General features: G+C 45.1%; 2 protein-coding genes across 4 annotated transcripts in view; one reads left to right on the forward strand and one right to left on the reverse strand.

Annotated features, from left to right (window-relative positions):
- Positions 1 to 4,305: 4,305 nt before the first annotated feature.
- On the forward strand, positions 4,306 to 8,606 carry MRPL16 (mitochondrial ribosomal protein L16). Its single transcript, XM_062196076.1, has 4 exons — positions 4,306 to 4,451; positions 4,764 to 4,829; positions 6,747 to 6,895; positions 7,917 to 8,606. Exons 1-4 carry the CDS (start codon positions 4,397 to 4,399, stop codon positions 8,400 to 8,402), a joined length of 756 nt encoding a protein of 251 aa, XP_062052060.1. The 5' UTR covers positions 4,306 to 4,396; the 3' UTR covers positions 8,403 to 8,606.
- A 2,563-nt stretch (positions 8,607 to 11,169) lies between these two features.
- STX3 (syntaxin 3) overlaps positions 11,170 to 24,706 on the reverse strand; it is a 45,623-nt gene continuing 32,086 nt past the window's right edge. Inside the window, exons 6-11 of one of the 3 annotated variants that reach the window (XM_062196075.1) lie at positions 24,085 to 24,193; positions 22,482 to 22,555; positions 22,178 to 22,312; positions 20,008 to 20,118; positions 18,423 to 18,536; positions 13,855 to 13,945 (exon numbers count right to left, since the gene is read on the reverse strand). In XM_062196075.1, the coding sequence (XP_062052059.1) occupies positions 18,456 to 18,536; positions 20,008 to 20,118; positions 22,178 to 22,312; positions 22,482 to 22,555; positions 24,085 to 24,193 (510 nt within the window). In that variant the 3' untranslated portion in view covers positions 13,855 to 13,945; positions 18,423 to 18,455. Of the gene's footprint in view, positions 13,964 to 18,422; positions 18,537 to 20,007; positions 20,119 to 22,177; positions 22,313 to 22,481; positions 22,556 to 24,084; positions 24,194 to 24,706 lie in introns of all 3 variants that reach the window. The other 2 variants (XM_062196074.1, XM_062196073.1) reach the window with 2 other exon arrangements.

Raw genomic sequence — 24,706 nt, forward strand, 5'->3', positions numbered from 1 at the left:
TCATAGAGATGAGAAAAAGTTCAATGTTACTCATCACTAAAGAAATGCAAACTAACCATAATTTGTATGTAAGAGCTTTTACACATTTTCTCATTACTCTTGATTTTAAAAAATTCGAAGTTGTATTATCACTTCTAGTGACCAAAAGCATTCTGATTTCAGTACCTAAAATGCCCAGTGCTAAGAATTAGTCACAACTCTGAGTTCTGTTTAAAAGTTTTAAAGCTACTCATCTCCTGCAGCTTAGTCCCCCTCCAGGTAGAAAACGAGTAGTGAAAACAAAATGCGGGAGAGACACAAGATGTGCCTCTGTTTACTCACTTTCATTTTTTCCAATCGATTAAGATCTTCCCTGCCCCTGATCTCTCACCACTCCTGAACCTCCCTGGGATAGCACCTGTTGAGGATTGAACTGGGTCTCACCAATGATTCATGTTTCAGTCCTAACCCCTGCTCAGAATAAGACCCTATTTGGAATTAGGGTCTCTATAAAGGTAATCAGGTTCAAATGAAGTCATTATGGTGGGCCCTAATCAAATATGGCTGGGGTCTTTTTAGAAAGGGGGACTTTTCACCCACAGAAATAGATGGGCATAGAGGGCAGAGAATGAAAAAAGACAGAGAGAGAAGATGGCCATCTACAAGCCGAAGAGTGAGCCCTCAAGCAGATCCTCCAGCCCAACCCTCAGAAGGAACCAAGCTTGCAGAAGGAACAGGCTTGCAGGTTTGTGCCCCCCAGGGTGGTGAGGCAATAAACTTCTGTGGTTTAAGCTGCCAGTTTGTAGTACTTTGTGGTGGAAGTTCTAGCAAACTAACACAGCACCCAAGAGTAGTTTCCATAGACTTGGGCATAAGTTAAAATAAAGTCTTTCTCAGCACCGACGCTGCAGTGTAGCAGGTAAAACCGCCGCTTGCAGTGCCAGCATCCCATGTGGACCCGGTTAGAGTCCCCGCTGCTCCTCTTCCTATCCAGCTCTCTGCTATGGCCTGGGAAAACAGTAGAGGATGGCCCAAGTACTTGAGCCACCTGCACCCATGTGGGAGACCCAGAAAAAAGCTCCTGGCTTAAGATCAGCTCGGTTCCCGCCGTTGTAGCCATCTGAGGAGTGAACCAGCAGATGGAAGATCTCTGTCTCTCTTTCTCTACCTCTGCCTCTCTGTAGCTCTGCCTTTCAAATAAATAAATTATATATATATATATATATAGTTGTTCTCTTATGAATTTTTTTAAATTTATTTTTGACAGGTAGAGTGGACAGTGAGAGAGAGACAGAGAGAAAGGTCTTCCTTTTCCGTTGGTTTACCCCCACAATGGCTATTGCGGACAGCACGCTGCGGCCAGTGCACACACAGCACTGATCCGAAGCCAGGAGCCAGGTGTTTCTCCTGGTCTCCCATATGGGTGCAGGGCCCAAGCACTTGGGCCATCCTCCACTGCACTCCCGGGCCACAGCAGAGAGCTGGACTGGAAGAGGGGCAACCGGGACAGAACCGGTGCCCCGACCAGGACTAGAACCCGATGTGCCGGCGCCGCAAGGCGGAGGATTAGCCTGTTAAGTCACGGCGCCAGCCAACTTTATATTATCTTTTATTTCATTATCTTTTATTTACAAAGCTAATTATATACATTTGTGGGTACAATGTAATGTTTTGATATGTGTATTCAACACAGAATAATTAAATCAAGCTAACATATCCATTACCTCTGTTATCTAACATTTTTGAGACCTTTGACATTTATTTAGCTATTTTGAAAAATACATTATTATTGATTATAGTCAATAGTAGATCTCTTGTCTATCTGAAATCATGTACCCTTTGACAAACAACTCCCCATTCCTTTCCCCCACCACCCCTACTCCTACCACTACCCTGCCTCTGGCAACCATCTTCCAACTCTCTGCTTTTATGAGCACAATTTTCTTACACTATGCAGACTTATTTCACTTAACTTAATGTCCTTGAGATTCATCCATGTTGCCTCAAATGACAAGATTCCTCTGTCTCTTTAAAGCTTAGTAGTTGGGGCTGGTACTGGGGCATAGTGGGCTAAACCTCAGTATGACATCCCTTATGAGTGCCGATTCATATCCTGGCTCCTCTTCCTCCTCTTCCAATCCGGCTCTCTGCTATGGCCTAGGAAAGCAGTGGAGAATGGCCCAGAGAAAGCTCCTGGCTCCTGGCTTCTGGCTTCCTATTGGCTCAGCTCTGGCAGTTATAGCCATTTGGGGAGTGAACCAGTGGATGGAGGACCTTTCTCTCTGTTTCTCCCTCTCTGTAACTCTCTCTCTCAAACAAATAATAGAAAGCTTTAAAAATAAACTTAATAGTATTAAATTTTTAAATAAAGCTTAATAATATTCCATTTTGTGTATACAAAGGAGAATCAAAAAGTTTATGAAAAATGTTCACTCCGCAAATTCCCAAAACAGACAGAGCTGGGTCAGGCTGAAGCCAGAAGCCAGGAACTCTGTCCAGGTCTCCAACATGGGTGGTAGGAACCAATATACTTGAGCCATCTTTTACTGCCTCCCAGGATGCACACTAGCAGGAAGTGGATCAGAAGCAGTGTAGACTGAATTCAAACCAAGCACTTCTATATGGGATGTAGGAATCTCAAGCAGTGACTTAAGCACTGCACCAAATATCTGCCCCTCCTTGTGGTTTTAATTTACATTTCCCTAACGATTGGCAGTGCTGAGCATTTTTTTCATGTACCTGTTGACTACTTATGTCTTCTTTTGGGAAATGGTTATTTCATTTCTTTGCCTACTTTTTAACTGGCTATTTGTTTTCTCGCTACTGAGTTGTTTGAATTCTTCATATATTTTGACTAGTAATACTTTATCAGATGTTATGATTTGCAAATATTTTCTCCTATCCTGTGGATTGTCTATTCGCTTTGTTAACTGTTTCCTTTGTTAGGCAGAAGCTCTTTCTTTTTTAAGATTTATTTTATATATTTGAAAGGCAGAGTTACAGAGTGAGAGGGAGAGATACAGAGAGATCTTCCACTTGCTGGTTCATTCCCAGATGGCTACAACTGCCTGTGCTTGGGCCACTGCCACTCACGTGGGAGACTCAGATGGAATTTTAGACTTCTGGCTTCAACCTGGCCCAGACTTGGCTGTAATGGCCATTTGGGAAATGAATCAGTGGATGGAACATCTTTTTCTATGTTTCTCCATCTCTCTGTGTCATTCTGCCTTTCAAATAAATAACTCTTTTTAAAGAAATAAAAATAAACAATGAAATGGAAACTTTAGGGCACCAAAAGACTCAGAAACCAAAGAATGATTTTGCTACCACTCTATTTTTCACCCAAAACATTTCTAGATGCCTGAGCACATTTAGAGGATAATATAGGAGGTGCCTGGAATCTTAGACTAGCCCTAGGGGAAGGTCAGGGTTGTGGAGATTTATCATTTGGCCTTTTAAGAACTCCTCTTGGGGCACAAACGATTGGCTATAATAAAGTCCAGTCATCCTTTTGAAGTAGATTCAGTGTGCAAATTAAACAGTGCATACAATTGTGGTCAGAGTTCTCCAGGCAGCTTTGTAAGCATTACAGGTTTCATTTGTTGACGTTTGTGAAGTTAATTGTGGGGGAAATTCATACAGAGATTTGGTATAATTTAACTACAACAGACATTAGCCTCAATTTGCTAATCCCATTTGTGTCCTAGAAGCTTGGGGGGGGGGTCACAATTATAAGAAGCTTGAGGTTCATAAAAATGGCTTTTTCAATATTCTACCAGAATAATTATACATCATTTCAACTTAATAGCAACTTATGCTATTGTCCATTCACTGGAGTGTGAGAGTATGTGCCCAAATTCTGACTGCACTGTTTTGCTATTCTGTGACACTGAGAAAGTCAATCCTTTGACCCTCAGGATGGAATCTGCAACAGATAACTTACAATGACTTAACGTTCAAGAGGGATTTGTTCAAAGGGCTACAACGGGGTATTCAACGTCTGATATACGGCAAGTGCTCAGTAAACGTTCACAAGTCAGAGACATTTTGCAAATCTGAGAGGGTCCCGCAGAAAAGGGCGGTAATGCATTTGCCCGGAATGTCAAATATCAGCTTGCGCTGACGGCGGGACGGAGGAACCTCCCCGCCCTGCTTCCCTGCTTTGGGGAAAAATATTGGATACGGTTGACAGCCTCCAGGAGCGCCCGTAGGAGCGCCCGTGCTTTGTCGACTAGCAGACATCAGCCCCGGAACCCAAACTGCGAGCCTCGGATGTTTTCCGCTTCCGTCGGAATTCTCGGCGGGGTGGACCAGTGTGCACACAACTTCCGGCTCGGCTGAGCTGCGTCCTGATCCGACTCCAGCGTGGTTGTCCAGCACAGCTACAAAGCGGGGTGGCGGCCGCTCGCGTGCGACCATGTGGAGGCTGCTGGCCCGCGCCAGTGCGCCGCTCCTGCGGGTGCCCTTGTCAGGTCAGAAGTCCCTGCTGATCCCGGAAGAAGGCGTTCCCGGTGCCCTCCCCCCGTTTCCCATGCTGTCTCCCATGCCCAGAGGCTCCGCATGTACTTGGTGCAGCACTGGTTAGGGGCTCCGCCTTCCCGCCGCCGCCTCCACCCTGGGGATTTGCGCAGCAAGGTCACAGCCGAGTCTGGGAACCGCTCCCCAGAGACCCCATCCGGCTTCTTTGAGCCCACGTAATGGACCTCGCGTCCCATGCCTCCGTACACCCCCGTCGGGAGTTCAGTACCTTTGGCCAACGTTGTACGTGTAATTTGTCGTTTTAGATTCTTGGGCAGCCCCACCTGCCGGTGCTGGCCTGAAGACGCTGCTCCCGGTGCCATCGTTAGGAGGTGAGCACCTGTCCGTCGTTTCCTGTGTGTCCGTCTTTGATGGGAGGGAACCCAGGAGAGGCAAGCAGACGTAGGAGAGGTCTGGTGTTTCCTGTGCTCCCTCACCGAGTATGTGAGGCATTTGTATCGCCACACATGTTCCAGGCACCAGAGATGAGCTGAAGGATAAAAGCCCCAAATGTTCCTGTACTTAAGGAGCACATGTCCAACGTGCTAGCTGCTCTGCACCCTCCTCCGGCGTGGGCCACTCAGCCAGGGCTAACTGGCCTCAACTGTGGTCACATATATGCAGTCACTTAATATCATCACAGGAAAAGCACCAGTTTGTTACATGTAAACACTGAGGTAAGACACAGTCTTGTAAATCAACTTTTTGTTTTTCCCAATGTACTAGGAATTTCAAAAAAAATCACAGGGGACATGTGAGGGTCTTACCTTCTACAAACAATTACTAAACCGCTGTGCACTCTAGAAATACTGACTTGTGGCCGGCGCCGTGGCTTAACAGGCTAATCCTCCACCTTGCGGCGCCGGCACACCAGGTTCTAGTCCCGGTTGGGGTGCCGGATTCTATCCCGGTTGCCCCTCTTCCAGGCCAGCTCTCTGCTATGGCCCGGGAAGGCAGTGGAGGATGGCCCAAGTGCTTGGGCCCTGCACCCGCATGGGAGACCAGGAGAAGCACCTGGCTCCTGGCTTCGGATCAGCAAGATGCGCCGGCCGCAGCGGCCATTGGAGGGTGAACCAACGGCAAAGGAAGACCTTTCTCTCTGTCTCTCTCTCTCACTATCCACTCTGCCTGTCAAAAAAAAAAAAAAAAAAAAAAAATTAAAAAAAACAGAAATACTGACTTGTAGCAAGAGAAAACATTGCTAAATTGCTCTGTAGTTGCACATAATGTTGGGAGGGAGGGGCAGTTCCTCTAACTCTGAATAGTAATAACGTGCCAGTTCCCTTAAGTCTGTGTGATACAAGCCTCCATGCTTGACTGACTACAGAAAAAGATTAGATGAATTATAAGGTTTTTTTTTTTTTTTCCAAATTTGAGTAAGATGATAGCTGTCACATGTCTGGCCTACTGTTGTGTTCACCTGGCCACAGCCAGCACAGGATTGTACACTGAAGGAACTGCAGCATAGAAAGCCTCTGTATATGCGTTTTAAAGAGTCATGCATGGCTGGCGCCACGGCTCACTAGGCTAATCCTCCGCCTGTGGCGCCGGCACCACGGGTTCTAGTCCCGGTCGGAGTGCCGGGATTCTGTCCCAGTTGCCCCTCTTCCAGGCCAGCTCTCTGCTGTGGCCAGGGAGTGCAGTGGAGGGTGGCCCAAGTGCTTGGGCCCTGCACCCCATGGGAGACCAGGAGAAGCACCTGGCTCCTGGCTTTGGATCAGCGCGGTGCGCCGGCCGCAGCAGCCATTGGAGGGTGAACCAACAGTAAAGGAAGACCTTTCTCTCTCTCTCTCACTGTCCACTCTGCCTGTCAAAAAAAATAAAATAAAAATGTCATGCTTCCCAGCTTAGCTGTTTTAACTAGCTGGCCTAGACCAAATTAAAAAATTTCGCTAGGCCTCAAGTTCCTTTTCTATCAAATTGAGATTAAAAACACTACCTAGTGTTGTTTCTTTACCTGGGTGATAGTGGTGTGTGTGTGTGTGTGTGTTCATGTATTAACTTACCTGGTAATTCCCTTAGCTGTGTATTTTTTAATTTGGCCCTTTTATGTGTGTGAAACTTTGAAAAGTTAAGTTTAAAAAAGGAAACTCTAAAAGCATCCACAAGAAGATAATGATATACCTTTGAAATTACTGTTCAGTGGTAACCTTTAGATTTTGACGTAATTGTTATAAATCTGACTAGGAAAAACAGAGGATCCTGTAAGATATGTAGCTTTACTTATTCTTGGTTGTGTGTGCTTTCAGATGTTTCCATTCCTGAAAAGCCCAAACTGAGATTTGTTGAAAGGGTACCGCTTGTGCCAAAAGTCAGAAGAGAACCTAAAAACTTGAGTGACATACGCGGACCTTCCACTGAAGCTACTGAATTCACAGAAGGCAATTTTGCAATCTTGGTGAGTGAGTTCAGCATCAGCCAACTATAGGATGGAAGTCAGTAACATCTCACATACTCTTTAATCTCTTCCATCACAGATTTTATGAGAACTGCCACCAGTTGCTCTTTAATATGTGTAGAGGCTACTGGGTACCAAGTAAACATCTGAGTTATAGTTTTTTTTAATGTAAAATGAAAATAATGTAAAGGTGGGAGAAAGAAGTGGCTCCCTAATTTGCCCCATAATCAGACCATAAGATCTTTCCAAGCCTCTGGTAAAAATAGAAGTGTGACGCAGGATGCGGGATGGTGTTTCTTTTCTTGTTGAGTAGTTCTTACTTATGTCAGTCCCTACACCATGGGCGTGCACCAGGATTTATTGTCCATCTGGCAGCCAGACAACCCGAGTGTCCACTCTCCCCCTTCCTCACTCCACTCCAGACACACTGGCTTCTACCTAAACGCGCCCCTTGCAGGGTTAGGTCCTTTACATAAGCCATTCTTCTGACTGCAGCACTCCTCTCTTCCTTCAGCTATTTTCATTCTGGCCTCAACTTTAAATGTCACTTCCTGGGGTGGGCCTTGTGGTTAAGCTACTGCTTAGGATGCCCACATCCTATATAAGAGTAATTTGAGTCCCAACTACTCTACCTCTGATCCAGCTTCCCGCTAATGCACCTGGGAGGCAGCTGTTGATGACCCAAGCACTTGGGAACCAGCCATCCACATGGGAGACCTGGATGGAGTTCCTGGATCCTGGCTTCAACTTGGCCTAGCCCTGGCAGTTGTAGCCTTTTAGGGAATGAACCTGCAGATGGAAGAGATTGAGGTCTGTCTCTCCCTCTCCCCCTGTGTATGATTCACTTTGCCTTTTCTCCTTTATTACTGTACTGTACCCAAGGTTTGGATTCCATGGCACTTAGAGAACGCATATTTTAACTTTTGTTTCTATCATTGAATCCATGCTTATAAAAGAAGAGACATAATAATGGAGTCTATCTAAGTCCTCTTGTGTTTCTAATTCTGCCATTCATTTTTAGGCACTGGGTGGAGGTTACCTCCACTGGGGACATTTTGAAATGATGCGCCTAACAATCAACCGCTCTATGGACCCCAAGAACATGTTTGCCATCTGGCGGGTACCAGCCCCTTTCAAGCCCATCACCCGCAAGGGTATCGGGCAGCGCATGGGGGGTGGCAAAGGTGCCATTGATCACTATGTGACCCCTGTGAAGGCTGGCCGCCTCGTGGTAGAGATGGGTGGACGGTGTGAATTCAAAGAGGTAGAAGGTTTCCTGAACCAGGCTGCCCACAAGTTGCCCTTCCCAGCGAAGGCAGTGAGCCGTGAAACCCTAGAGAAGATGCGGAAAGATCAAGAGGAAAGAGAACAAAACAATCAAAACCCCTGGACCTTTGAACGCATAGCCACTGCCAACATGCTGGGGATACGCAAATACCTGAGTCCTTATGACTTGACCCAGAAAGGGCGCTACTGGGGCAAGTTCTACCTGCCTGATCGTGTGTAATAAGAGCAAGAATAAATGTACATAAGCTACTAAGAGAAAGAAGCTATATTTTTATTCCCCTCGGCCTTCCCTTAAAGTCTTTGGGTAGCTCTTCTGTCATAACTAAGTAGTGGCATGTAAACAGATGACTTCTGAAAAAGTTACCGTTTTTTAAAGTACATTCTATTAAATAAAGTTTGAGCATCACCTCAATTCTCACTGGAATCTCTTAATCCCTTAAAAGATTAAGATATAGCCGGCACCGCGGCTCACTAGGCTAATCCTCCGCCTTGCGGCGCCGGCACACCGGGTTCTAGTCCTGGTTGGGGCACCGATCCTGTCCCGGTTGCCCCTCTTCCAGGCCAGCTCTCTGCTGTGGCCAGGGAGTGCAGTGGAGGATGGCCCAAGTGCTTGGGCCCTGCACCCCATGGGAGACCAGGATAAGTACCTGGCTCCTGCCATTGGATCAGCGCGGTGCGCCGGCCGCAGCGCGCTGACCGCGGCGGCCATTGGAGAGTGAACCAACGGCAAAAGGAAGACCTTTCTCTCTGTCTCTCTCTCTCTCACTGTCCACTCTGCCTCTCAAAAAAAAAAAAAAAAAAAAAAAGATTAAGATATAGGTCTGACTGGCTGGTTCCATCTCCACTCCCTCTTTGCCTTTAACAAGATTAATCTTTTTCACAGCTAGCCAGCAGCAGTCTTCTCTCCCCTCTTCAGACTAAAGAGCTCTTGGGTCTCCTGAACTGTAAGATGAGTGTCATCAGGACTCCAGCAAATGCTTGCGTCCCACAGCTCTGATGCAATGCTGACTTGGTATCTGTGCTGCCTTTTGTGTGCACATGCTTCAGGAAGAGCTGGGTTCTTTCACATTTTCCTAGTTACAAATATAAACCTTTTTGGAGTAACAAAAAAATGACAGTACATCAATGAACTGATTGAACAGGTATTTATTGATGCCAAGGTACCCATCTTCTCTCAGCCTTGGAAAAAGAGGGATGTTGACAATATGACAAGGATAATACCTTTTAGCGAAAGGAACTGATAACAAAAGTTGAAACTGGGTGGTGCTTGTTAGGTCTGAAATTCTCCACGAGGGAAAGTGTTTGGCTCTATCTTTGTGCCCCTGCAAGATCTAGAACAGTGCCATCCAGCACACAATTGCTCACTTCTGGATAAATGGGGATGCCCTGTGATTCAGATCCCCATGGTACCAGCTCCCTGTGTTTAACAAGATTAATCTTTTTCAGATGCAGCCAGCAGCAGTCTTCTGTACCCTACTCAAACTAAACCTAAACTGATAGAAATAGTAAAACCAGTTTCTTTTCAAAGTAGGTAGGAAATGGCACACTGAGGAAACATGTAATTATTTAATCCTACTTAAAAAAGAGATCTCCAGCAAAGAAAATAAGAATTTAATTTACTTTGAAAAACATTTATCTAAAAATTTGGGTGGTCCTCAAGAATTGTATATTATAATTTTTAATGTATTTTTAGTGACCCTCATTTAATTACTAAGTAATTTATGTTCAGAGTTGTATTCACAGAGCTGGTTTAAAGCTGAATACAGTTGAACCTTGAATTGGGACAGTGTTTGGAACAGTTTCTTGCACATACATCACTGGCCAACAGTTTCAGCTGACAACACAAATCAGGTGAGAAGTGAAGTGATAGCCGCATTTCACCTTTCTCACATGACATCTGCACCTCTCCTTTGCTGTGGTTCACAGAGTGTGATGGCTGCTGGGAGTTCAATCATGGTGTAGTATAAACCAGTTTCTTCTGAGTGGTGTCTGTATTTAGTTACTGAATGCAGTTCTGGGGCTGGCCCTCTCTACAGGATGAGCAGCTGTTAATAGAACCCCTCCATCATCACACACCCACAGTGTATGCTATGGAAAAGGGGGAGCCTGTTGTAGCATGTTTGCATGAATGGCTCAGCCCGTTCCCAGGCAGCTTCACACAGCCTCTGGTAGTAGCAAACTGTATGCCCTTAAAGGACTTGTCCGTGAATGAAACCAGAGCTTACTTACAGGTAATTAAATCAGACATTTGAGCACCTCTGAGTGGCAGGCACTGTGCTAAGCAGTGGGCAATACAGGTGCAGTGCCCATCCTTAGATTACCTTTGCATTTAAGACTACTTTTGGGCCTGGGAGAGGGAAGCGTGTGGACTGGTCAAAGAACCTCAAGAGCAGAAATAAGAAACACCCCGATCTTCTCAAACAACTCACAGCAGTTCAAATAAGAGCCTGTTGAACATGGTGTGCTACAGTAGCTTCCTCTTCTCCGCCAGATGGTGATGCAGGCTGTAAGTTCTGTTTACAAACAAGTACCCATTATGCTTTGCTCTCTACCCTGCAGTCCCTCTATCTGCCTAACAGCTGTATGTTGCTATGCTCCCTGTTCCTTCAACCCTTCCCCCCACCCAATTCCAGTTTTCATGTTCTCCTTTTGCACAACTTTTAATAAGTAGTTGAGTGGTGCCCTGTGTCACAAGAAGTCTCGTAATGGAAGGAGGAGTAGTGGGTGAGGAGTCTGCGGTGGAGAAGTCATGGCACCACCAAGGTGGAGGGATTAGAAATGGCCAGCCAGGGGTCCAGCTGTGAGGGCTGAAGGAGATAAGAATGGAGGAAGAAAATCATAGATTACATAACACAGTGTTCATGGTCAGGATCACCAAGTTTCTCTCCCACCAGGGGTAAGGGACTACGCACAAGGCTGCATTAACTTGTCCTAACCTTGGGAGGGAAGAAATATTCTGAATTTAGGTTTATGTGTGGCCCTCTTCCAGAGCTCAGGTACATCTCATACAAAAACTGAATCCTTTCACCATTCCCAACACCAAGGCTCAAATTTTGCCACAGGAATCAACATCTTTAATGTATGCGAAGCACTCTGTGGGTCAGACTTCTGCCTTCCATCTCCTTTACTCCTCCCCCCACATCCCACTACCTGCTACCAACTCATTCTTCACTCATTTTCCTATGAGATGTACACCTTTTTTTTTTTTAGTTTTCTAAGGTCCTAACCTGTGTCAGTCCTACCACCTGGTGACAAAAAAATGCATGCTCCCAGACACAAGAGTTCAAGGAACGGCAGGCCTGACCCTCCCTCCAGATGGCTCACCTTGTTCAGGCAAATATGCCCCCAATGGTAGAAGCTAAGATGATCGCAAGGATAATACAGCAGATCATGATCATGATCTTCTTCTGCTCATCCCAACAAGGAAAGAAAAAGCACATGAGAACCATTCCTGTGTAAGCACTGAGTTCTGGGAAGGGAGTCCAGGACGTGGACTAGGGTATGAAGGGAAAGGGAGTACCAGAGGAGGGAGGTGATGGATCTGGCTTCTTGAACCCAGAATGTGAACAGAAATGTTATTTCCTGGTGAAACATCCAAGCCTCGATCAGAGGATGTTTAGTGTAAGGTGGTTCTGCCTTTTAGATAATATAGGAGAGATCTCCCCCACTTCCCCCTAAAGCTAGATGCTCTCAATAAAGAACGTGATTCTTTTGGAGGCAGCACTTTAAGTCTGAAGCTCAGATACAGTCACATCACATGCTTTGGGAGTTAAATCTTTTGCAAAAATCTGATCTTTTGAAACAGTGTGATTGAATAAAAAGATTTTAGCCCCATTCCAAAACCTGGACAAAAATCTACCACATGGTGGCACCAAGTCACCTTGTCTTGCAGGAAGGTAGAGCCAGACTATTTCACAATCAATACAAAGTCATTTATTTTTAAGTTAGCAATAAAATAATCATTTACATTTTTAAAAATTATAAACCAAAAAAAAAAAAAAAAAACCACCTTCACATGCTGTATCCCAGTCTGTGAGCCCGAGGCCTCACTCTCAGTGGTCAGTAAAGGCCTATGATTAAAGTCTGTTCCCCTGTTGCTGGAGTCAGTCCACTATTTGACATCATAACCACGGGCAAAGGGGCAATCCGTTGGTTCTGTCTGATTGCTAGGTGATGACTAGGAGTGAGTAGCCTTTGCAAAGCAAGCTAATGAGCAGCATCTGGATTAGGGTGCCGCTCACCCTACCCTGAAAAGCTTTAACGTCAAAGCTGAAATATAGCCGGTACCCCAAATCAGGGAGACTGGCCAAGACCAGCAGGGAATCTGAGGCACTTGCCACTGAGTTAACACAGACATTAGAAGATATCCTAGCTGTTGCTTCCTGCATATTAAGAATTAGGGGACACAAGCAGTCTAGTTCATTAACCCAACAGGAAGATCTACTCTGTAGTCGCTGGTCTCTCCCAACTGACTCAGTCCTGGAGACACAATATCCCATAGGTCATGTGATAACATCAAGTTGCTGTGGGATATTCTTGGGATGAGCCTATCATAGGCAGCAGATAGGGAAGATGTCAAAACACTACACTTCTCTGCTATGCAGAAAAACTGAGTAGGGATCAACTAGATAGATCTTCACTCCAAAAATCTCATTTGATCATTGGATTCTCCCATTCCTCGACTAGAAAACAAGTTTCTTGTTGACATGGGAAGATCATATTCCTATAGTGATTCATTTGCAAGTAGGCAAGTGTCTGCAATTTTTAGCCTAACCTTTTTTTTTTTTTTGAGGTCATTCACTTCTAGTTTCTTACTTCTTGAGACACACACACATACATGCACATACATCTCACACACACAGTTATAAATATATTTATATAAATATATATATAAAATTTATATAAATATATTTATATCTGGAACACATGTGTGACCAAATACTCAAACTGATATAATACCAGTCTCAAATATTTCTGGAGTCTGAGACTCTAGCACCTTGTCCCTGGCCCAGTTTGAAATCCCTGGTTATTTTTGACCTCAAAGCAATGGCTTCACAAAGAATCACTCTCTAATAGCAAAGTTTCCAAACCTCAGACATGGGAACAAATATGCAATACTCCCAGCCTTTGCAAATGATAGCCTCAGATGACCATATCATCCTGGTCCCTCCTTAGTAAACATGAGAGAATACGACATAGATAAAGAGTAAATTGGCCCCAAGCTGAACATATGAAATTAAGAATTTCAAACAAGTCAGCCTCTCAGACCAAAATGGCATCTGCCAGTCTGTGTGTTTTTAGAACATGGGGACAACAAACCGAGCATTGGCATCAGGTAGAAGACTCAGATCCAAGCCTTATTGTTGCCAAACTAAGAATCCCTCTGCTTTGTTAAAGATACTCTCCTAAAAAAGTACACTGAAGTTGCCAGGAGAATACCCCATGAGGTAGAACATACAGCACCTTTGGGAGGGTCTCACGTGGGCTCTCCAAGGTACAAGGCATAATTTGGCACACCCCAGGAGGAAAAAGAAGCCCACTGGTTCCTATGGTCCAGGAGAATGGTACGTCAGCTGGTGGGGCAGCAGGTGGTTCTGAGAACTCAGGGTTGCTTCAGGTAGATTAGATTCCTCCAGGGGTAGACTGTTTGCTGAGTCAGGTCCAAGGATGGTTCACAAGGAAACAAAGGAACAGGTCCCACGCACTCTCAGGAAGGCCATTCAAACTCCGTTCCCATCTGCAGACAAGGGTGGCCACGCCAGGCTGGAATGAAATCAGGTTCTAAGAGAGGCGGGGAAGGGAGTTGCTGATGGGTGTAGAGGATGATGATGAAGAGCAACAGGAGGAATCAGCCTCAAGCCCAGGAGGTGGAGAGGAAAGATCAGAAATAACTGCAAATAGAGAACAATGGAGCAGGCAGTACAACCTGAAAATCCAACAAACCCAAGACAGGAGCTGTAACTAAATATTCCACTGCACAAAGAACAAAAAGCCCTATTATGAAGTTTAAAAAAAAAAAACCAGAAAAATCTCTAGACCGTTTATAAGCCTTCCCACAGGCTGTCAGGCTGTCCCCCTCCCCTGGAAGGACTTTCAGGGGAAGCACAATCACTGGTTGGAAGTGCCTGTCTTCTGCGGCTTCAGAAGCTTTCTGGTGCGCGAGTCTCTTCCATGAGCGCCCAGAACTCCTTCTTTTAGAGGCAGAAGGACACAAAAGAATACTGCGGCCACCCCAACTCAGAAGGCATATAGATAGGCTTGGGCAAGTTTCTTAACTTCAGAGATTCAAAGAGCTTCCTAGTCTGTAAACTCAGGATAATGATTAAGGAATTTTAGCTTCCAGATGTGAGGGAGAACGTGTGGGTTTTGTCTTTGTGCCTAGTTTATTTTACTTAACATAATGTCTGCCAGTTCCATGTATTGAAGTGTCACACTGTAACCCATCAGTATGTACAATTTTTAATAATAATTTCTTAGGGGTGCTGTGGCGTAGTGGGTAAAATCGCCTCCTACAGCACTGGCATCCCATATGGATGTTGATTCAAGTCCTAGCTGCTCCACTTCTGATCCAGCTCCCTGCTAATGCTCCTGGGAAAGCAGCAGAGGATGGCCCAAGTCTATGGGCCCCTGCACCCATGAAGGAGACCAGAGGAAGCTCCTGGCTCCTGGCTTTGGACCAGACCATTTCTGGCCATTGTGGCCGTTTGAGGAGTGAACTAGCAGATGGAAGATCTCAAGATCTCTGGATCTCGATATCTCTCTCTCTCTCTCCCTCCCTCCCTACTTCTTTTTCTCTCTTTCAAATAAATTTTTAAAAGTCAATAATAATAATTTTTTAAAGTAGAGATAATGATACTATCCTAAAGCGTAGCCACATACAACTGAGGAGTGTAAACACCGGTTGCCTGCCTTCCCTCCTGCTCAGAGACCACTCTCTCCCTAAGGTACACAGAGAGAGGGTTGTCTGGACCTAGGTGACAAACAGTCTTGACTTTATTAGGGATTTGTAATATATCATGATGAGCATCTTAGTCACTCAGGAACTTTACTTCCTCAGAAATCATTAATTTACATCCTGAATTCTTGAAACTAGGAATGGTAAAGGACACCATGAATTTCCGAGACATCTTTCACGCGAGAGTATGGAAAGATAACTTACTGTATCTTTTTAAAATGTTAATATCCTGTGTCAGAACAAGACTGAAATTTTACAAACAAGAATCCAAATGCCAGAAAAAAAGGGAACTAATTAACTGCCTAAAAGGGTCACCTCATTGCCACTTATCTCTGAAGATTAAGCTGAATGCTTAATACTAAAATATCCTGATTTTCAGACCCTCTGTCATGTGGAAGGAAGAAGAAACACTAAATCAGATTAAATGAAGGGTCAGCTCTGGATATCCACATGGTAGTATGCATCAGGTATTTAAAATATGCATATCTTTTACCTCAGTAATTCAACTTCTAGTTTCTCTTATAATGACAAGAAAATTAACATGGAAAATATGTAAGATTAGACACAGAGCAAAATAAAAACAGACACCTTCAACAATAGGGAACTATTAAGTACTTGAGAGTATATCCACAATCTCATGTTGAAAATTAGTTTTACATGGGGCCAGCGTTGTGCACAACAAGTTAAGCCACCAACTGTGACACTGGCATCCCATATTGGAGCACAGGTTCGAGTTCTGGATGCTTCACTTCCCATCCAGCTCCCTGCTAATATGCATGGAAAAGCAGTTGTCTATACTCTTAAGGAACAGTGGTTTTTGTACTTACTACTTGTTGAATTCTTATTTAGTGGAGGGTCAAGCTTGTGATTATAAAATAAACTGAAAGTATGTCACTGTAAAAATTAAAATTAAAAAAAAAAAGAAATGAAGGAAGGGGGGAGGAGGGATGGAGAGTATCATTATGCCCTTTTACCTATATATATGAAATTGATTCACCCTATTAAGTAATTTAAAAAAGAAAGAAAAGCAGTAAAAGATAGCCCAAGTACTTGGACTCCTGCCACTCATGCGGCAAATCTGGATGGAGTTCCTGGCTTTGGCCTGGTCCAGACCTGGCCATTGCGGCTATCTGAGGAGTGAGCCAGCAGTTGGTAGCTCACTCACTCTCTCCACCCCTACCCCTAGACCACCTTTCAAATAAATAAACAACCTTTAAAAACGTGAAAATTAATTTTACAAGGAGCTTAATGACACAGGCAGATGTTTATGATTTTGTACCTGGATACAAAATCATGAATATAGTCTGTACCATGTAAAACTATGAGTATGTAACATGTCACAGGGTTATCGGCAATGATATTAAGTTAATTTTCAGGGGCCATGTGGCATACTGGGTAAAACCGCTGCCTGCAGTGCCGGCATCCAACATGGGTGCCCGTTCGTGTCGCGGCTGTTGTACTTCCAATCCAGCTCTCTGCTATGGCTGGGAAAGCAGCAGAAAATGACCCAAGTCCTTGGGCCACTGCACCTGCATAGGAGACCCAGAAGAAGCTCCTGGCTCCTGGCTTTGGATCAGCGCAGCTTCAGCCGCTGCGGCCAACTGGGGAGTGAACCAGCGGATGGGAGATCGCTCTTTCTCTCTCTCTCTGCCTCTCCTTCTTTCTCTGTGTAACTCTGACTTTCAAATAAATAAATAAATCTTTTAAAAAACGTTAATTTTCATTCTTGCTGTATGTTTTTTATTAATAATACATGCTATATTACATTAATAAAAGTATTTTCAAAAATCACAAGTCACTCTTGTCATACTAACTGCTATTTAACTTGATTCAGCAGACCTATCCTTTTAAACAAAGTTTTAAAAAGACAATCAGTAGCCTAACTTTTAAAGCCACTATTCTCTAAGACTGTCTGCACTTTGTAGACAATGATAAATGGCTACTTTGTTTAACGAACAGAAGCTAAGATGCAGTAAAAACCCTCCTGGATCTACTATCAGCTGAGTGAACTTGTCCCTGTTACTTCTCTTTAAGACTGAATTTCTGGCCGGCGCCGCGGCTCACTAGGCTAATCCTCCGCCTGTGGCGCCGGCACACCGGGTTCTAGTCCCAGTCGGGGTGCCGGATTCTGTCCCGGTTGCCCCTCTTCCAGGCCAGCTCTCTGCTGTGGCCCGGGAGTGCAGAGGAGGTTGGACCACCTGCATGGGAGACCAGGAGAAGCACCTGGCTCCTGGCTTTGGATCAGCCGGCCGCAGTGGCCATTGGAGGGTGAACCAACGGTAAAGGAAGACCTTTCTCTCTGTCTCTCTCTCTTTCACTGTCCACTCTGCCTGTCAAAAAAAAAAAAAAAAAAAAAAGATTGAATTTCTTTATCCATAAAGTGTATAATACTACTACTTATCACATAAGGCTGTTGTAAGGATTCAATAACAAGTGTATAACGTGTTTAATACACTGTTTGGCACAACTCAGCACTCAGAATGTTCCCTATTACATCATTCAGGATCCAGCCAGCCATAAACAAAACTATACTCCCAAATCCCTATTCAAAGCTTCATTTACATTGAAAAGGATACAGAAAGCAAAGCTCAACACCCATGACAGCCAGTAAGAATCCAAAAGACAGACCACATTGAAACATAGATTGTACCTAATTATCTACCCATACTTCCTGACTAAGTGCACTTAAAATGGGTGCTCAGGTATGCTAGGAGAGGTGGTAAAAATACAGGCCATGGCAGCAAGGACAGATTTTAAATAGGAAGAAACAACAGACACAGTACTGCAGCCAGAGTCAAGAACAGAATTTTGGGGCTTAGCACTGTGGAAGAGCAGGTTAAGATGCCATCTGCAACACTGGTGTCTTTTTGGGTGCCATTCATGTTGGCTGCTCCAATTCCAATTCAGCTCCCTGTTAATGCTCCTGGGAAAGCGGTGGAAGATGCCCCAAGTCCTTGAGCCCCTGTTACCCACAAGGGAGATCCCAGTGGAGCTCCAGGGTCCCAGCTTCAGCCTGACTGAGCCGCAGCCGTTGCAGCCATTTAGGGAATGAACCAGCAGATGAAAGATTCTCTCTCTCTGCTTTTCAAATAAATAAATCTTTCAAAAAAATAAAAAGAACAGAATGTTAAGGAGATGAAAGAATCTACAAGCTACTGAAAGTTTTGAAAAAGTTTAGCATGTCCAAAGACAATCGTAAGTGGAAAGAAACAGAATTTGAAATACGAGGCTAATTTCCTCCAAAAGGTGACCCAGAGTCCCCGAGAGAATCATTCATTTACTTACATTTCACTGCAGCCGCCTTTTGGGGCACTCTTATTACAGTGCAACAGAAAGTCCAATAATCAATGCTAAAATGCCCAGCAACACAACTACTATCACAATGATAATTATCAATTTCTGGAGAGAAGAACAAAACAAACAAAACCATATCATTAGTATCAAAAACAACACATCCAAAACTCAACCTCTCCCAGCTCTACTAGAAAGCATCTTTTAGATCCAAATAAGCCTAACATCTCTCCATAAAGACATTCTTTTAGGACATTTTACATTTCTTAAGTTACTTCTTGGCTAGCAATGCCAGCAGATACAAATATGGAGCTTCCACACACTGTACTCTTGCGTATACCACTGAAACAGTAAGAGCCACTATTATGGCACCTCTAAGCAGCAACAGGCCAAGATAAAGTAACTAACTTTCCCTTTTCAAAAGGAAAAGTTAAAGACATTTTTATATAGTCCTAATTTCCAGCTTCTGTCCATCTGTCTCCTAAAGTACATTTCTGTCTTTCAGATCCTGTATACTGAATATCAGAAAGTTATGATCCAGCCTAGATTCCTAATATACAACAACTTTCCAGCTCCCTAAATCCCTGCATAAGCCATAAGTAAAGTTGGAAAAGAAAGAAAAAAGAAACAAAGAACTGAAGAACAAAAATATCACAGCCCAAGAGAAACAATCAAAGAAGAGCAATTTAAAAAGCAGAAGCCTCTAGAGCTGGATATCCAGAGACCACTGGCAAAGAAGCTTAGAAGTCCTCAAGCAACAGGAGCTCCAAGAAGGGCGGGCAAATGCAACAGTGTAACAGAAAGAGCATGACTGGGATCTGATTTAGAATCTCAGCTCCTCTACTTACTGGATGCCTTGAACTCAGTTACTTAACCTTTGACCCTCAATTGTATCATTTATAAGACAGAAAAAAATAGGTGCTCCATAAATATGAGCTAATGTTTACACAGCAGTTAGCACAGTGCTGGGTTACGAGGTGGAGAAAAAGAGAGGTGGAGGGAGGGCTTGGGCTACTGCAGTGAAAAACCATGACGTAAAGGTGTTTGATGAAGAGTCTAGTGTAATATCTGAAAGCTCCATTAGCTACATCCTGAAGATGAGCAGCAACACTTGGGCCATGCAACCATCCTACAGAACTGCCTTTCAAGTGTGGGTTCTCGGGTGAAGTACACATGAGCCAGATCCATGCAAGGCACACCTAGGAAGGAAGAGTAGGCAGCTAGTCTCTAGGAAAGACTAGGTAGAGGGTTGGAGAAGGCCAGGACAGAGAGAGAGGATATGGGCTCAAGGACACAGGTAGGAATGACCACAGAGAGGAGAAACAAGACCAGGCTGAGAGGAAAGGGCTCACCCTCCGGGCTTCACTCTGATACTTGACAGCCTTTTTGGTATCTGCCACGGCCCGCTCCACAAAGCCCACTGATTGGTCCATGTTGTTCTCAATTCGGTCAATCATGGCTCCCTTTCCCAGGATGCAAGAAGCAGCAGTGCGAACAGAGATAGCGAAAGGGAAGAGAAACAGCAAGAGACGGCAAACCAAATGGACTCTCTTCCCTGGAAGCAGCAGGTGTATCTCACCTTCCGGGCCTGACTCTGGTATTTCACAGCTTTTTTAGTCTCATCTCGTGCCTTCTCCACATGGTCCACTGTGTGCATGACATTCAGCTCTATGTTATCTAACATCTCACCCTGCAAAGAACCAACATTAGTCACATTCAATAAACCCACCCAGAATACAGACCTACCTCCTGTGGGGAAGGGTACTCCTATAATCTTCAGTGCTAACAGGAGCTAACCATGAGGCACAGCCTCCTGCAGGGCACATTTCAAATTTCCCATGTGATTATCTGTGGCTTCCTAGTCCTTCGAGGTGGTCATTCATCCAAGAAACATTTACTGAATTACTTCTCTGTGAAGTACTGTGCAGGGACCAGGCACATACTACAGATGCTTGGTAAGTACACACACACACACACACACGGAACCCCTCCCACTTTTTTTTTTTTTTTTTAACTTAAGCACATGGAGAGGAGCTCAAATAAGAATATCTCATGTTCTTAGGATATAATCAGCATGCTGGCCTCTTCTGGTCACCGGGAACTAAATCAAGCTTATGCAGGCTGAACTGAGTTTGTTTACTACTGAAAGCTAATACCTTGCATGCAGTGGGTGCTCTATAAATATATGAGGTTGGTAACTACTTCCTCTAAGAGATATTCCCAGCCTCCTTAAGTGGTAGTCACTGGGTTCACCCAAGCTCCTGGGTTTTATCTGCCCCTCCAGACAGCGGTCTCAGAATAAGATGCCCACCCACTCCTAGTTGTTACTTCCTGACAGGGAAATTTGGTCCCTCCACTTAGTTCCTGGGCATCTTAGGACAGAAACTGCTCCCACCTACCCATACCTTCCCAACCAACCCCATGGCTTTGTAGCAATCTGTAAAGAGAGCAAGGCACTTACCAGCACTTGAATCTCAAACCAGTTCCTCGGCAAGGCAGTGTGGGGGGAAAAAGAAGAGTGGGGACCAAGGGACTTTAGGAGTGGGTTCAAAGGCCTTAAGGGGGATGGGGGGAGGCACTCAGGCTCTGTACTGATAACAAACCAGTAGAGCAATGTGTAGATTTCAACTAGGTTTTTACAACCTGTTTGCTAAGGAGAGTCCTCAATCCCAGGCAGAACGCACAGTGCTGAAGTTAATAGTGATCATCACACAGCACTATGACCCTGTGACCTAATAACTGGAAGCCATCTGACTGTGTGAAACTAAACCCCCCACACAGGCAATGAGAATTCCATCCCTGAGCAAGCATGCCTGGGACAAAGCAAGCTGTCGAACTATGCACCATGAGTGTTTCAAGTATTTCTGTCAATATTTCACTATTCCTCCACTTATGTTGTTGACTGCTCTTGTTCCTTAGCAAAAAGTGCCAAAATTCTTAGAGAAACACATATAAGTGAAAAATATAAAAACAGAAAACAGATAAAATCTGTTAGGTGGGGCCGGTGCTGTGGCATAGCAGGCTAAGCCTCCGCCTGTGGTACCGGCAACCCATATGGGCACCAGCTGCTCCTCTTCTAATCCAGCTCTTTGCTATGGCGTGGGAAAGCAGTAGAAGATGCCCAACTGCTTGGGCCCCTGCATCCACATAGGAGACCTGGAAAAAGCTCTTGGCTCCTGGCTTCAGATCAACCCAGCTCCAGGGGTTGCAGCCACTAGGGGAGTGAACCAGTGGATGGAAGACCTTTCTCTCTGTCTGTCCTTCTCTCTTTCTGTAACTCTACCTCTCAAATAAAAAAAATAAAAAATATTTTTAAAAAACCTGTTAGGTGTTCACAGTGAACTGGAGAAAAGATCCCAGGTTCTCAGTGTCATCAGTGAAACAGGTCATATCAAGAGACTGCTTTAAGGCATCTTTATTAAGGACCTGTATCTCAAAGTTTAAAAAAAAAGGATCCCAAGTCTGGGGCAACTAGGTACTTGGCAGAGCACATTAAACCCCGTACTGCCTAGACATGACTGAGGCCAAAGCAACAGACAAGAAAGACGAGGCTGAGAGCCCCTGAAGGTGAGCATTTGATAAGCATTCCCTCACCTCCCCGGAATACTGGAATTCTATTACTCCGTTACACAAATCCCCAGAGAGTCTCCTCCCACACCTCACCAGCTTCCAGCATGCCCTTCCTCGCTGTTCTCAGGAGGGCCTGAGCTCTCCTCTCTGCCCTCCCACACTGGCCTCACTGCGGTTACCTGATTCTCCACCAGCATGGCGATGTCCATAAACATGTCGTGAAGCTCCTTGATGCTGCTCTCCAGCCTCACGATGTCCTTGTGCCGACCCTCGATCTCACTGAGCGCTTGTTTGGAAATCTGGGAGTCGATGATCTGCAACAGGCCACACACACCCCCACAACACACACTTCAGATGAGCCTCTCACCTCCCCTAGCTGCCTGCAGCTGCCACTCACCCTTAACCTGCTAGACTGCGTGAAGCTCCACAGAGGCCGCTCAGGTCACAAGAAGGGTGTGCCATCCCCATACCCAAGGCACTCACCCCAGAGGTGAAGATGGCTGGGTTGCCACTCTCTAACATCTCCTCCAGTTCCTCATCTGTTGTCTTTTTGCCAGCTTTATAACAAAAGAGGTAGAGCATCAAATATAAGATTGAAGCACTGAATACCATTTGTAAAGTTCCCTGAAGACTAGGCACGTGAGGACTTCCCTGTAAAGACCACGGCCTCTACAACCCTCCCCCCAATAGTATCTCAATGCACTTTGCTTCTGATTTGTTCCCTAACCCATCCACCCTTGACATTATCAGCAGTTAACTTCCTAAAGCGCATATCTGATCACATGATGCTCCAGCTTAGACCATTGACAGCTCCATTCACTACACCACGGTGTCCAAGGCCCTCACGACCGAGCTGGTGCAAGGGGAAGCCCTCCTTCAATCATCTTAATCATTCATCACCACACCTGCTTCCCAGACCCTGGACAGTGTGTAATTCTAAGCATACTTGCTTTTTCTTGATTACATCTTTATTCATACACTCCCTCCCACTTGGAGCACGTTCCACCCCACAGAGCCCTGCTTTCCACATTACAGAAGGGCATGGCTTTTGTCGTTTCTTTATTCCTCAAAGCAACCAGCACCATACCATGTACTCCATAATTGTGCTTTGTTGTCAAATAGACAGGAAAAAGGAGGTACTGAAAGAAAATAATCATTTAGGGCCGGCGCCGTGGCTTAACAGGCTAGTCCTCCACCTCGCGGCGCCGGCACACTGGGTTCTAGTCCCGGTTGGGGCGCCAGATTCTATCCCGGTTGCCCTTCTTCCAGGCCAGCTCTCTGCTATGGCCCGGAAAGGCAGTGGAGGATGGCCCAAGTCCTTGGGCCCTGCACCCACATGGGAGACCAGGAGAAGCACCTGGTTCCTGGCTTCGGATCAGCGAGATGTGCCGGCCGCAGCGGCCATTAGAGGGTGAACCAACGGCAAAAAGGAAGACCTTTCTCTCTGTCTCTCTCTCTCACTATCCACTCTGCCTGTCAAAAAAAAAAGGAAATAATCATTTAGAAAAATTACTCATTGGTGCCGGCGCTGTGGCGTAGGGGGGTAAAACCACTACCTGCAGTGTCGGCATCCCATATGGTGCCAGTTCGAGACCTGGCTGCTCCACTTCCAATCCAGCTCTCTGCTATGGCCTGGGAAAGCAGTAGAAGATGCCCCAAGTCCTTGGGCCCCTGCACCCACGTGGGAGACCTGGAAGAAGCTCCTGGCTCCTGGCTTCAGATCAGTGCAGCTCAGCCATTGCGGCCATTTGGGGAGTGAACCATCAGATGGAAGACCTCTTTCTCTTTCTCTGCCTCTCCTCTCTCTGTAAATCTCTGACTTTCAAATAAATAAATAAATATTAAAAAAAAAAAAAAGAAAAATTACTCAGGCCTGATAAGCACTGTGCCTACCACCTTTCCACCTAAGATGCAGGATTCAGGACATAGCAGAGCTACAACCTCTATGCTCGTCCTGGGTAAAAAATAAGGACACAGAAGCCCCAAGGAGAGTTGCTGCCTGGTCTCCCAAGATCTCACAAATGGAGATGGAAAACCATGGAGCAGGAAAAGGTGGAGGAGCACAAACCAAACTTCAAATACACACTGATTTCAAGCTGCCGCTGGATTCTCCCTTTGCTGCGTTCACGGAAGTCCACCTGAGCTTCGTTGTATTTGGTCATCACCTCCACAAACTTCCGGGAGAGGACAGAGTGCTGCAGGAGCAACGTTAAGACAGAGTAAGCCCCCAGGAGGTGGGGGAGGGGAGGAGTCTATCACTATTGGAGAGCTCCCCCCAACACACACACAGAGCATAGTCCACAGCAGCATGGACCTGGAATCAAAAGACCAGGAATATGAGCCAGCTTTTTGTTTCCTAGTTCTGTGCCATTGGTAGAGTCTACTGCCTTTTCCAAAGCATGGTTTCAGCACCACAGGGTAATGGTGTGACCAAAGGAGATAATCTCTAGAATACTCGAAGCCTTTCAGCCACTTGTCTTGCCTTCCAAAGCTGCCACTCTTCCTTCCCATACGGAACACTTATAAAGACCCTTGAGTTCTTACCCTAGTCGATCTCAACTTTCCTTGCTTATAAGTGGATGCATCAACTCAACAGCTCTGGATGCCTAAGCACAAACCTTCATAATTTTTATATCCTTTGCCCATGTTTCAGCATTTAGCCCTACTAGTTTCTTCTCTGCAAAATCAAACAGATTTTTATGCTTTTT

Source organism: Lepus europaeus, chromosome 7, assembly GCF_033115175.1.
Source record: "Lepus europaeus isolate LE1 chromosome 7, mLepTim1.pri, whole genome shotgun sequence".
In the NCBI taxonomy this organism is placed as follows: Eukaryota; Metazoa; Chordata; class Mammalia; order Lagomorpha; family Leporidae; genus Lepus; species Lepus europaeus.

What these genes read in the sequence shown, in the direction of transcription:
- MRPL16 (XM_062196076.1), top strand. Translation starts at nt 4,397, where the DNA reads ATGTGGAGGCTGCTGGCCCGCGCCAGTGCGCCGCTCCTGCGGGTGCCC. An exon ending in CCTGCGGGTGCCCTTGTCAG is followed by an intron (nt 4,452 to 4,763) that starts GTCAGAAGTCCC and finishes TTGTCGTTTTAG; the next exon opens with ATTCTTGGGCAGCCCCACCT. An exon ending in CCCGGTGCCATCGTTAGGAG is followed by an intron (nt 4,830 to 6,746) that starts GTGAGCACCTGT and finishes GTGTGCTTTCAG; the next exon opens with ATGTTTCCATTCCTGAAAAG.